Raw genomic sequence first — 12,573 nt, 5'->3', positions numbered from 1 at the left:
CTGGATCCCTGCGTCCGCCCCGCGCGCACCCCGCAATTTTCGGCGCCACCGCCGCGCCGTTGGAGCGGTTTGCAGGCGGCGCAGGGGCGGCTCTGAAAGAGAGACAGCGCCAGCAAGGTCCCCGGGGGGCTTTCGAGAGAATGGGCGCTTTTAAATGACGTCACGAGATGGGTTAATAGCCTCGGCCCGCCCCTCTCGCGGCATCCCAGGAAGTCTCGCGAGATCTCGGTGCGCCCGCGGGATTTGAGGGGGATGGAGGCGCGTCGGGTCATGAGGGGCCGCGCGGCGCGACGTCTCGCGAGATCTCGTGGGACAGGCGGTGATCGAGGCTGAAGCTGCTCGTCGGGTCCGGAGATGAGAGATATCGCGAGATCTCAGCGCGCCTGCCAGTCTGAGGGGCCGGGCAGCGCGAAGTCTCGCGAGATCGCTAGGCTCCGCCGCTGTGAGGGGAATGGAGGCTCCTCGGGTCGTGAGGGGCCGAGCGGCGCCAAGTCTCGCGAGATCTGAGTGCACCTGCTGGTCTGAGGAGCCGGGCGCAGCGTAGTCTCGCGAGATCTCCGGCAACGGTCGCCCTAGCGGCCCTGAGGGGGAACAGTGAGAAGGAGCCTCGGAACCTGCCCTGCGCCCTCCGTGTCCCCTCACAGACCCCTACCCCTCGTAACCACACCAGGGAGGTGTCTCCCAGAGCCCTCAGTGAGGCTCAGGCCCCCTTCACACCCCCTGGTGCTCAGGTAGCTCTACCCGCCTTGCAGGTGTAGGAGTTCCTTTAAGGCAGCACAAGGACAGCGGGAAGGGCAGAAAGGCAGCGAAAACCCTCAAAAACCGCTTGCTGAGGCCGGGATTTGTGTGCACAAACCTCCAACAAAGGTAGGGTTGGCTGCACTGAGACAGGAATGTTTATTGGGAGTGGATGCAAAGAGCAGGAAGGAACAAGAAAACACTTTCACCTCACAGATTTCACTCCCTGCCCAGGTACACACCGAGTTCAGTCTGCTCACACAAGAGGGACATACATAGTTTATAGGGCAAGGGTATAGAGCCAGCTCTGTAAGCCAACAAAGAATTGTTACTTTGTATAAACCCTCCTAGACTAAACAAGCAGTTCAATGATTTCTTGGGGGAAAAAAGAAGCATATCTATCAGATACAGATGGAAAGATCACACCCATCTCATGTGGGTGATTGTACCCAAAATAACCCATCTCGTGTTAGTGCTCAAGTCACTGTATTTGGTATTTTAAAAAGATAAAGCCAAGTAATGTGTTTTTTTTTAACAAAAGCTCCTTCAAATACCTTCTAAAAAAAAAATATCTCAACGCGGAGTTAGGTTATTTTTGCACCTAATATTTGCATGTTTAGAGGTTTTGCTGCTTTTTGTCTCATGAAGCTGCAGAAGTGTTTCCAAATTCCTGGGGAGGCTGCTGTCTTTCCCTTTAGGAGTTTTTCTGTGGAATTTTGATTGTCACCTAGAAGAAAAAAAAAGAAGAAAAAGTCACAAGTGATTCTTTTCTTGAGACTGTTCAGGGGTGGTCACTGGAGAGGCAGCAGGAGAGAACCAGAGGACAGGGAGAGGTCTGGAGACTGGGAAGGCTCAGGGAGAGGGGGAGTCTCCAGGTCTGGGTCACAGTTCTGCTCCAATTTGCTTTCAAGCACCAGAAGGAAGAATTGCAGCTCTCAGCCCAGCCCACACCAACAGGCACAGGTATAACTTGGAGCTCCAGCAGAGGGTTGGGGATGCTTTGGGCACAGGGATACTCACATTTTTCACCTCCACATAGGCATCCAGCCCATATTCCCCCAGCTCTCGCCCGTTCCCAGAGGCCTTGTAGCCCCCAAAGGGGGCCTGGGCACCAAACACGTTGTAGCAGTTGATCCTGGAATGGAAACCAAGGGTTAAACACCCAGAGCTCAGGAATTCTTCATGGAAGAGCCCTTTGGCAGCACATGGACAGCTGATCTATTTGCAACAGAGGAAGGGAGGAGTTTGTCTGCAGAATTTGTGTATTTGCCAGTTCTCTCAGGCAACAGAGTTAATTCTGAAATCTTATCATACAGAACATCATGGAATCTGTTACCATCTCTCATTGTCCCAGTGCTGCCCTCACCCCCCTCAGAGCTCAGGTACCAGAAGCACCCACTTGTTCCCTCAGTACCAATTAAAACAAAGTAAAAAATAAAGACAGTGAGATCCTGGATCTCCAAAATCTTGTGCTAGAGCAGGAAACTGGTGTTGTAGTGATGCCTTTGGCACAGGCTCAGGACAGAGCAGAACATCCTCTGCAGCAGCCACGTCCCTGCCCAGTGATCCCATCACTGCTGGCACTCAGAGCCTGCAGCACTGGATTGCTTCTCCCCCATCCCATTCCTTAATTCACAGTGGGAGTATGGAAACTTAATATAAATCATAGAATCATGGAATGGTTTGGGTTGGGAGGGACCTTAAAGCTCATCCAGATCTACCTGCTGCCATGGGCAGGGACACCTTCCACTATCCCAGGTTGCTCCAAGCCCCGTCCAACCTGGTCTTGGACACTTCCAGGGATGGGGCAGCCACAGCTTCTCTGGGAATTCCATCCCAGCCTGTCACTACCTTCACAGGGAAGAATTCCTTCCCAATATCCCATCTAACTCTGCCCTCTGGCAGTGGGAAGCCATTCCCCCTTGTCCTGTCCCTGCAGGCCCTTGTCCAAAGTCCCTCTCCAGCTCTCTTGGAGCCCCTTTAGGCCCTGGAAGGGGCTCTCAGGTCTCCCTGGAGCCTTCTCCTCTCCAGGCTGAACAATCCCACCTCTCTCAGCCTGGCTCCAGAGCAGAGGAGCTCCAGCCTAAATATACTTCCAACCTAAATATATATATATGTATTATTTATATATATAAACAATTTTACCAACAGTTACCATCACAACTGAAGTCTGACAGGACATTCAGTGAAGTACATGTAAAAGTGGATCCAAAGGAGGGACAGGCTATCAAAGAATGAGCCCAGTGAGCCCTGGCAGCACACAGGGAAGCTCCTGGCAGCTCTGGGAGGAGGCAGAGGGAACTCACCAGACTGTGCCAGCCCTCAGGCTCTGGGACACATAGTTGGCCTTGTCCAGGTCCCTGGTGAACACGGCGGCTGCCAGCCCATACTTGGAATCATTTGCTCTCTCAATGACCTCCTCGATGGTTTTGAACTTCAGGATCTGCATGACCGGCCCAAAGATCTGCAACACCCAAACAGAGCAGGTGGAAATCTCTGTGAAGGTAGATAAGCAGACACCTCCTGACTGCAGCCTCAATCTTTCTGGGTCTGTGCACAGCACCTACATTCTGCTTTTTATCCTACAGGTCCAGAGCTTTCATATGGCAAATTAGGAAAATCAGGCACTTTTGGAGGGAAATAACAAATACTGGTTATTTTCCTTCCACATTTGTTGGCTCAGGTACATTCAATCTCCCTCTGGACAAGTCCAAAGTATGAATCATTACCAATCTAACAATTTGCTTTGTGTCAATACTTGCATTTGACTAGAAACACGTGTTCCTGATCTCAACATTTAAACAAAACCAAACCAAACCAAACAAACATGAAAAATTACTTTACCAACATCAAAGACTTAGAAACTCGGGGTCATGTGGGTGATGTGGGAGCTGTGTATGGGTGTAAGAAGTCACACAGGACATGAAATTCAAATATCACTTCCCCTATTCCGCAGGGCCCGGGATGTAATCGGGAGGGAAGATAATTCTAGGAAGAGTTTCACAGCTCATGAACACCCAGTGCCTGTAAACCTGTGAGGTTTTTGCATCAGAGGGGGCAAAGTGACCACGAGTGAGAAGGTGAGGGCCAGGGAGGTGCTGCAGGACTCACCTCCTCCCTGGCAATGGTCATGTTGTCCTGCACGTTCCCAAAGACCGTGGGCTGGATGAAGTAGCCCCTGTCGGCAGCGGCGTTGCCACCACACAGCAGTTTGGCTCCCTCACGCTTCCCAGTGCTGATGTAACCCAGGATCTTCTTGAACTGCTCTTCATCCACCTGTGAGCCATGAGGACACACATCAGCTCCACCTCCGCTGGGGGGAAAGTAGATTCTGCTCCCACCTGCTGTGCTCCAGCAGTTCCCAGTCGCAACAGAGTGCCCAGCCAGCTTCAAAGGGAGCATTTTTAAATGCCAGCCTCAAGTGCAGGTTGTGGAATCATCAGAATGGTTAATTAACCTTTCCCCCCTGCACAAGCAAGGAGATCATGGGACAGTTCAAAGGAGGTTAATCAAGAGACTGAAGGATAATTCCATTCTAATCTAGTGACACACTATGGCTCAGGATTGGGACTGTTCCATGAGGTAACAGCTGAGGGCATTTCCTGCTCTTACCTGAGGCCCCTGCTCAGTTTTAAAGTCGAAGGGGTTTCCGACCACCCTGGCCTTGGCCTTCTCAACACTCCTCTCCACAAACTCATTGTAAATGTCCTCCTGGACGTACGTGCGGGACCCGGCACAGCAGCACTGCCCTTGGTTGAAGAACAGGGCGAAGTGGGCTTGATCCACTGCCCAGTCCACTAAGAGTGGGGAGAGGAGAGAAAACAAATCAGCAAATTAACCCAACCAGAGTCAGAAGGTGACTTCTTTAGAAGAATTATCACAGAGACTGATGGGGGTACAACGTCCTGTCAGTTGGCAGCGTTTTCCATGCTTTGGTGTGGCAGAAGTTACATACATATGAGGGTTTCATTCATATGAGGGTCTATTAAGGCACCCCATACTAGACAAAAATACCTAATCTGAGGCAGATTACAGCCCTAATTTGAATTTGTCAGGTATTAAAGACAAATTTTTTTTAGATCCAGAAGAATTTCCTCCCTCGCTGCCATATAAAAGCACATTTGTTGGTTCATCAAGACCAAAAATGAGACTGTATGCAAGGGAGGAGGGAACCAGGACTTCTTAAGTGTAGGGAAGAGTGGTATGCTCCAAGAGAAACAGAAATTAAACCAAAAATGGAGCAAAGACTGAGGGAAGATATACTGAAACAACAGGTTGTTGACAGCTGAACTTCACAGCACTGGGAAAAAAAAGTGGGAGTGGAGCAGTGCTGATACTCTGGGTGAGACCAGCCCAGGGGAATCAGGGCTGGACAGCAGAGGTTTCCTTTCCTTTGCCCTCCAGCTCTGCCTGCAGAAAGTCAAGGTAAAAGGCACAGATCAAACTTTACACGGCAGGGACTCACTGTCTGCATCAGACATGATGATATTGGGGCTCTTCCCTCCAAGCTCCAGGGTCACCCTCTTCAGGTTACTCTCTGCTGCAGCTTTCTGGATCAGGTGCCCAACCTGCAGAACAGAGCAGGGGCTGGAATTAACTCCTCCATCAGCAAAGCCTGGCAGGGCACTGGGTTTACACCTCAGTCAGCACTTCAGTAATAATCCCCTCATTGTCAGGGCTGTAAGGCTGCCCAGTTTCACCTCCAGTAAGAAGCAGCTTAAGGGAAACAATGGGAAATATTCTAAAGAATAAAAGTCTTATGTAATGCAAAAATAAATGTCACACCCTGGAATCAGCTGTAGTTTTTAAAATGAGATGTAGAAGGCAAAGCACCTCCAGTATTTTATACAGAAAAGGCAAACACCTCCAGTGTTTTATACAGCAACAGTGCTCCAGCAGTGAGATATTCCCTGCATCCCAAGGGCTGGAAGGTTGAGGTGCTCCCTTACCTCTGTGGAGCCAGTGAAAGCCACTTTATCAATGTCCATGTGGGAGGAGATGGCAGCCCCTGCCGTGGGCCCATAGCCAGGGATGATGTTCACCACTCCTGGTGGGAATCCAGCCTGACAATTCCCAGGAGACAGCAACGTTATTCCTCTTACAAATCAAGGATTTCACCTCCACTCCTCTGTTAGTGACCCTCAGTCAGCCTCCCACCAGGAACAGAGCATTTCCACTTCACTTTCACTTTGGGAAATTAAGATTGGTTTGGGCTTTTAATGCTCAGTTTGCAGTGACCAGGACAACTCCTCTCCCCACCCACATCCCAAGCACAGTTTGGATCTGTATATATACACACATATATATATATGTTCACTTTCTAATCACCTTGGAGTTCATTGTTTAACTGAACCTCAAAGAGTCCTTCCTTAATCAACATCTACATTCTCTGCATACACATTTATAAGGACAAAAGGAGTTGTTTTTTTTTTGCTAAATCAACGCTAAGAGACCCAAGACAATCCAGCCCCTCTGCAGAGCAGACAGCCCCTCCCTGTTCCTGTCACATCCCAGTGTGGGTGGATCTCTCCCCACTCCAGCAGGGGATGGAAGCCTGGCCTTGGCACTCACCTCTTTGATCAGACTGGCCACGTAGAGGCCACTCAGGGGGGTTTGCTCTGCCACCTTCATCACCACCACGTTCCCAGTGGCCAGGGCAGGCCCCAGTTTCCAGGCTTGCATCAGCAGTGGGAAGTTCCACTGAAAAACAAGGAGGGATTTGCTGGTCTGAACTGGAAAGTTTCTGATTATTCAGTAACTACCCAGTGAGCTTCACTCAAATCAGCACCTGTGGAAGCAGTCCTGGATCTTCCCAGAGCTGCTCTTCAGTCTTTGCCTCCTTTTCAAGCACTGCAGGAAAACTGTACTCCAAAGTGTGAGCTGTAAAACCCCAGCTTTTTTGGGGAATAATTTTTACCTTAGCCATTAAATGTTCTTTTGGGGCATTTTGAAACAGAGCCTGTTTGTAATGACCAGGCAGCACATGCAGACCAAGGAGGTGTTTATGTGCAGCTCTTGCTCAATGCAAGTATGAAGAACATGCAAATACAGCACACAAAAATCAGACCCTGGCTGCTCCCACAGAGAGGTAACACTATCCATGGCTCATTGTACAAATGTGTTTGCTGCTTGTTATTGACAAACCACCCTGTTACTGAAATAACATCACACACAGAAAAGCTGATTTTTGCCCTCGAGCCCTATTGCCTCATCACATGGAATTTTGGGTTTGATTCTAGGTAGTAGTTTAAACTTAATTGTGGTTCTGAGCTAGGTAACTGCTATAAAGGGGGTTAAATCCTTTTTTATATTTTATTTTTAGTCAGCAGATACAAAGTAAATGTTACTCAGAGACCATGAAATCAACTCCCAGAGTGAAGGAAGAGCCCTCCCAGCTGGTGCAAGCAGAGCTTTGTTTACCACAGGGAGGAAGCATCGGTGCAGCAACAGATAGTAACTTCTTTGTAACACTGAATTCTTGAAATGCTGCAGGAACTGCTGTTACATTTTACTTACTGGGATTATCTGTCCACAAACTCCCACTGGCTCATGTCTGGTGTAGCAGAAGAAGTCTCCGTCTAAGGGGATGGTTTTCCCATGGAATTTATCCGACCAGCCTGCACAATATCTGGAGACAATAATGTTTTGGTCACTGATTTTAAAACAACCAGTCATTACAAAATAACAAGTGTCCCATCAACAGAAAACAAGAGCAATTTCCTCCAGCTATTTGCTTCCTTCCCATTTTCAGTCACTTCCTAAAACACACCCCAATGCAAATATTTCCCAAAAAGGGGATGTTAAGGGTGCCCAGTAAATTCAAATATTTGTGTCTTCCACTTTTGCCAGCACTTTGCACAACATAAATTCTGTCATTCCTGTGCTGTTAACGGATCACCACCATTAGTGTGAGACCTGTGTATAACATGAGACAATGTATAGTTAACAAACCTTTGGAAAGCCACAGGAATTATGGCAAAAGGTAAACCCAAGGTGTCTGACACTCTGCTATGGGCCAGATGAAACCACCAGTCAGCTCCAGACCCCACAGCCCCTGAATGGGAGGGACCTGGTCCTGCCCCTGCAGAGAGGTTTGTTTGCCATGGGCCAGCTGTGGCTGTCACCTCACACCAACCTGAGACACTTGACCACCATGTCCAGATCCACCAGGTAGGAGATGGCGTAGGGTTTGCCGTTGTCCAGAGTCTCCAGAGCCTGCGAAAGACAACAATGGGTGAGGGGGGAAACTCAAGTGTACGGTTTGACTCGGTAATTTGCAGTCTGGATCTGTCCTGCATGTTGGCCTTTTGCTTCCAGCTTCCCAAAAGTACCTCCCCACCCTTTGCAGCCCTGTCCCAGCCTGAGCTGTGGGTGAAGCCCTGGGACACCCGATGGACACCGACTCCCGTGGGCAGAGCTGGGTCATGGAGCACAACACTCACCGCCAGGTAGGCCCGGTCCCGCTCGATCAGGTCGGCGAGGCGGTGCAGCAGCTTCCCCCGCTGGGAAGCATCCATCCTCCTCCAGGGAGAGCCCAGCTGGAACGCTGCCTTGGCTGCCTTCACCGCCTTGTCCACATCTGCCTGCGGAGGAGGCCAGGAAGAGGGTGAGAAAGGAATAACCAGCCCACACTCTCTCTCTCTCTCTCTCTCAAAGTCCACTCTCCAGGAGAAAACAACCCCTAGCCAGAGTGGCTGCTTGTGCCAGGCTTTTTGGGGACAAGAACCTGCAGCTTTGGCAGCTGCCCCACTGCCAGACACCATCAGCACGTGGGCCACAGCCCCTGGGTTTGTCCTGTGACCACCAGCCCAGGCAGCACTGCAGCAGCACAGCCTCAGCACAAACACTGCACTGGAGCCCACACAGCTTTCCCAGCCAGTCTGTATCCATGGGAAGAGGGAACTGGATTGGTAGTGCAGCAGAGGGTGCAACAGCTGTGCAGCCACCACCTCCACCCTCACTCAGCCTATTAGTTCAACTACAGCGAGTGCAAACATCATCAAGTTATTTCTGCAGTGTCACCTGCTGGGTTAATATTTGCATCATAGAACCAGGCATAGAAAAAGCTCTGGAAGTGTGCTTTTGATACTCTTCAGGATTCAGACTAGAGGAGTTTTTCCTTGATCAGAGATCTCTGATCCATCATTTTGTCCTGTCAGGCACTAATTGGTTTCTGGTTGGTTCTCTGTCCTGGCTTGCTGGAATGGTCTCGCCAGGACAAGCCAGGCTGCCACGGAGAACAAACAACAAAGGGTTTCCCTCACTCACCCCTCCCTTGGGGAACTCAAACAAGTTTCCAGACTGTAGGAAGAACCCAAAATTGCTGGGAAACACCATCTCAGCTCTGCCACAAACACTTAGCAGGGCCTTGCATAAGGCAGGGGATGATTATATGACTATTCCCCGCAAGTTCTTTTTTTTAATTTTTTAATTTCATAGGGCTGGGATTGGTCTCCCACTGCAGCAGAAAGGGTCTGTGAGGGGAATCCTGACCTTCTATGTCCTCTCTCACCGTGACTCTGTGTCACGCTGCCAGCACAGCACCCACAGGACCACAGAGGTGTCTGCCTTCATCCCTGCCCATCCCAGCAACCTCTGCCCAGGACTGCTCCCAAACCTCCCAACTCTGGCTCCGCTGCACACCACATCTGTTCCTCTCTGCCCTTCCCAGTCCCAGCTTGGTGCTGGGAAGGGCAAATCCAGGTTCTGTTGAGAGTGGCAGTCAAGGAAGAACACAAGCAGCACTTGATGAGGTATTTGCATACAGAGCCCTTGTGGAGCTGCCCAGGTGAGAGGGGAGGTGGTACCTTCCTCTGCAGCCCCTCTGGACCTGCTCACACAGAAAACAAACCCATTTCACCCAAACCACACTCACCTTATCGCCCTCAGCCACCTGGCAGATGACTTCCCCTGTGGCTGGGTTGACGGTGGGGAAGGTTTTCTTGCTGACAGCATCGTGCCATTCGTTATTTATGAAAATCTGCAAAGGAAAAGCCAAGAAGAGCTGAAGCTTCGAGCCAGAGCCCAGTGAAGTCTGGGGGAGCTTGCTTTGATGGCAGCTGAGGAGGCTTTAATTAAAAGGGCTTAACTTGACTTGTGTGGGCTCCAAACCTGCATCAATATGAAAGAGATATTTTAGCCTAAAAGCACACAACAAAAGACACAGCTTCGAGTTAATCAAAGAACTCACAGCTCAGCAAACAGCACGAGAATTGGAAGCAGTTCCCATCTTGGGAAAACGCTGTAAGACCTGGAAGCCTGGCTGGAGGTGTGCAGGGATACTGGGAAACTCAGGAGACTGAGCAGTGGGAAAATGCTTTAGGCACAGACATACAGTTATTTGATTTTGTACAGAGCACTAGAGTTTTTGCAGCATTTCTTACAGTCTTAAGGGTCTTTTCCAACTTAAATGATTCTATTATTTCCCAGATTAACTGATTCTATTAGGCTCCCATGCACTGTTCTGAAACAGAACCAAGTGCCAACAACAGCTTTTCACCAATTCTTTCTTTCTTTCAAAGGGTGAATTTGTTTTTCCAGGTCCAAAACAGGAGCACGAGTGCAAAGATCGTGGTGCTCGCCCAGAACTCGCCGAGCATTCGGCCAACCACTGCCAGCCTGGCCACAGCCACCGGGGAGGAGTGGAATTCCTTGGGAGAGGAATGCTGCCTTCCCCAGCACCCCGCACAGGTGATCCCACAGCGTTTGCTCTGGAACAAGGGTCTGATCTCTGCAGATAACCAGCACCCAGCCAGGCACCTTCCCCTCCTCATTCCCATTCCCAGAGTTTCCTCCTTTTCTCGATGCTGAGCCCACCGGGGGATGGGGACAGAGCCCGATGGTGGCGGGACACACACTCTGAGCCCCACAGGGCACCCAAGGAGCTTTTCCAGTGGGATTTTCCCGCAGCACAAGGTTTCGGGCCCAAATCTCCGGGGGTTCCAGCGCTCCCAGCGTTCCACCGGGATGTCCCAGCCCCGGACCCGGCGGCCCAGCCCGGCTGAGCCGGGACCAGCACGGCCCTACCTTGTTGAAGGCGATGTCGGGGCGCGGGTTGGGCGCCGGGATGGGGGAGGCGGCGGCGGCCGAGAAGGGCGCCCGGAGCTGGGCCGGGCAGAGCCGGGAGCTGCGCACCAGCGCCCGCAACATGCTGAGCTGAGCCGAGCTGAGCTGGGCTGGGCCGGGCCGGGCCCCGCTCCTCGGGGCGGCCCCGCTCCGCCCCGCCCCGCCCACCTCGGCACGGTTCGGCCCACGGGGCTGGGTCCTGCACGGCTCGGCTCGGTGCTGCCCAGAACTGACTTGGCGTGACTTGGTTCGGATGGAATCGTCTCGATCCAGCTCGGTGCGGGCAGCGCAGTTTGGCTCAGCTCGGCTCAGCACGGTCCCGTTTGGATCAGCTTAGCGTGGCTCAGCAGGACTCAGCTGGGCTCAGCTGGGCTCAGCACCGTTCGGGTCAGTTCAGCCCAGCTCAGTTCGGTTCAAATGAGGCTTGGTTTGGTGCACCGGGGATGCCTCATTAGCGTCCAGCTAATGCCACACTGCCCATGTCCCTGCCCCTGTCCCTGCCCAGGGAACTTAGTGCAGGAAACAATTAGGAAAAAGGCAGAGAAAAAAACCAAAAACATCTCCCTTGTGCTGGTTACTTTTGTGGGAAAGTGATGTGATGAGGGAAAAGTTGGGGACCTGGACCATCCTGTGCCGCCACTACCACGCACAAGGGAATCCAAAAGAGAAGCTCCTGTGTGTCTGGCAGTGGGACAAAAACACTCAAGTGCTTTCACAACAGGGACATTACTCAGTGCATACAAAGGAGAGGCTTTGTAAAATCACTCCCAACAATGGCTCAAGGCCTTTTTTTCTTGTTTGCTTAAGATGCCTTGTGCAACTTCAGGCTCCCAAGTGCAGGTTCACCTGCAGGGAACAGGTGTGTGCTCATAGTTATCATCACCATCACTAAGGAAGCCACAGACCAAAAGCATCAAGAGTTTTTAATCTCCCAAAGAAACCTGTGGTATTACCCTGTGTCTGACTGCACTTTTTTGGCTTCTTCAGTGAGGGGTCTCTGAAAGGTCACAGGGATGGCTCTGGTTTATAAAAGGCGCCACAAAAATTGCAGGATGTGTCAGTTCAGATATAGTTTCCCCCAGTGTCCTGGAAGACCCAGGGTGCTGAAAGTCTTGCTGGAGGTTCCTGCATCTGCAGCTCTCCAGGCATTTCCCTCAGGAGGGGAATCTCAGCCCTGCTGTGCAGGGAGGAACCACAGAGCCCAGAGCCCAGGCAAAATGCCTGCCCAAGGTTATCCAGCAGGACTCAGATTAGGCTGTGTGTATCCTGGATCAGCTGAAAAGAAATCCTCTTGGACAGGATCTCCTCTCTCATCCCTGTCCCCCTGTATCCCCTGAAGGGTGACCGATTGCCTTCACCGCTCCAGACACCAGGTCATGGGCAGCCCTTTAGGAGATGGCACTTGCAAGGACCACTTGTTCCAACACGCTCTCCATGCTGTTACAGACCTGCATGTGTTAAACCACTGTGGGAGACACCAGACAGACCTGTTTTACCTGCAGAGATGTGCCTGTGTCTCCCAGAGGGAGCAGGTCAGGCTGTGTATCCACAGGGCACGTCACAGAGCTGAGCTTCAGCTCAGGGCTAAGCCCCCATGTGTGTCCTGCTGATCCCATGGTGGAAAATGGATGACATCGAACACTAGCCCTGTGTTAATGCTCCTCTTGAGCCCCTTTCCTTCCCTGGGGCTTGGCAGACAGACCCAGCAGCACTAACCCACCTCGATGGCAGACCCAGCTCTGAGCCCTGCAGGGGCTGCGATTGAGCCTG

The 12,573-nt window shown here is 51.3% G+C and overlaps 1 protein-coding gene across 1 annotated transcript; it reads right to left on the bottom strand.

Annotated features, from left to right (window-relative positions):
* Positions 1-873: 873 nt before the first annotated feature.
* ALDH2 (aldehyde dehydrogenase 2 family member) lies at positions 874-10,950 on the bottom strand. Its single transcript, XM_027652092.1, has 13 exons — positions 10,765-10,950; positions 9,614-9,718; positions 8,181-8,321; positions 7,874-7,953; positions 7,255-7,366; positions 6,310-6,438; positions 5,688-5,801; positions 5,204-5,306; positions 4,351-4,535; positions 3,850-4,014; positions 3,045-3,202; positions 1,759-1,873; positions 874-1,465 (listed from the first exon to the last, which is right to left on the bottom strand). The coding sequence occupies exons 1-13, from the start codon at positions 10,885-10,887 to the stop codon at positions 1,433-1,435; spliced, it is 1,563 nt and encodes a 520-aa protein (XP_027507893.1). The 5' UTR covers positions 10,888-10,950; the 3' UTR covers positions 874-1,432.
* Between the last annotated feature and the right edge of the window lie 1,623 nt (positions 10,951-12,573).

The sequence above is a fragment of the Corapipo altera genome, unplaced genomic scaffold (assembly GCF_003945725.1).
Source record: "Corapipo altera isolate COAL_440 unplaced genomic scaffold, ASM394572v1 67, whole genome shotgun sequence".
NCBI lineage: Eukaryota > Metazoa > Chordata > Aves > Passeriformes > Pipridae > Corapipo > Corapipo altera.
Note: the sequence above shows the minus strand (reverse complement) of the source record. Positions and strands in the feature narration are given on the sequence as shown.

Bases quoted from the DNA above. Each gene is read 5' to 3' on its own strand.
- ALDH2 (XM_027652092.1), bottom strand. From the start codon at position 10,887: ATGTTGCGGGCGCTGGTGCGCAGCTCCCGGCTCTGCCCGGCCCAGCTC. The intron at 9,719-10,764 runs GTAGGGCCGTGC...TTTCCTTTGCAG, and splicing joins CCGACATCGCCTTCAACAAG to ATTTTCATAAATAACGAATG. The intron at 4,536-5,203 runs GTGAGTCCCTGC...CCCCACTCTTAG, and splicing joins CATCATGTCTGATGCAGACA to TGGACTGGGCAGTGGATCAA.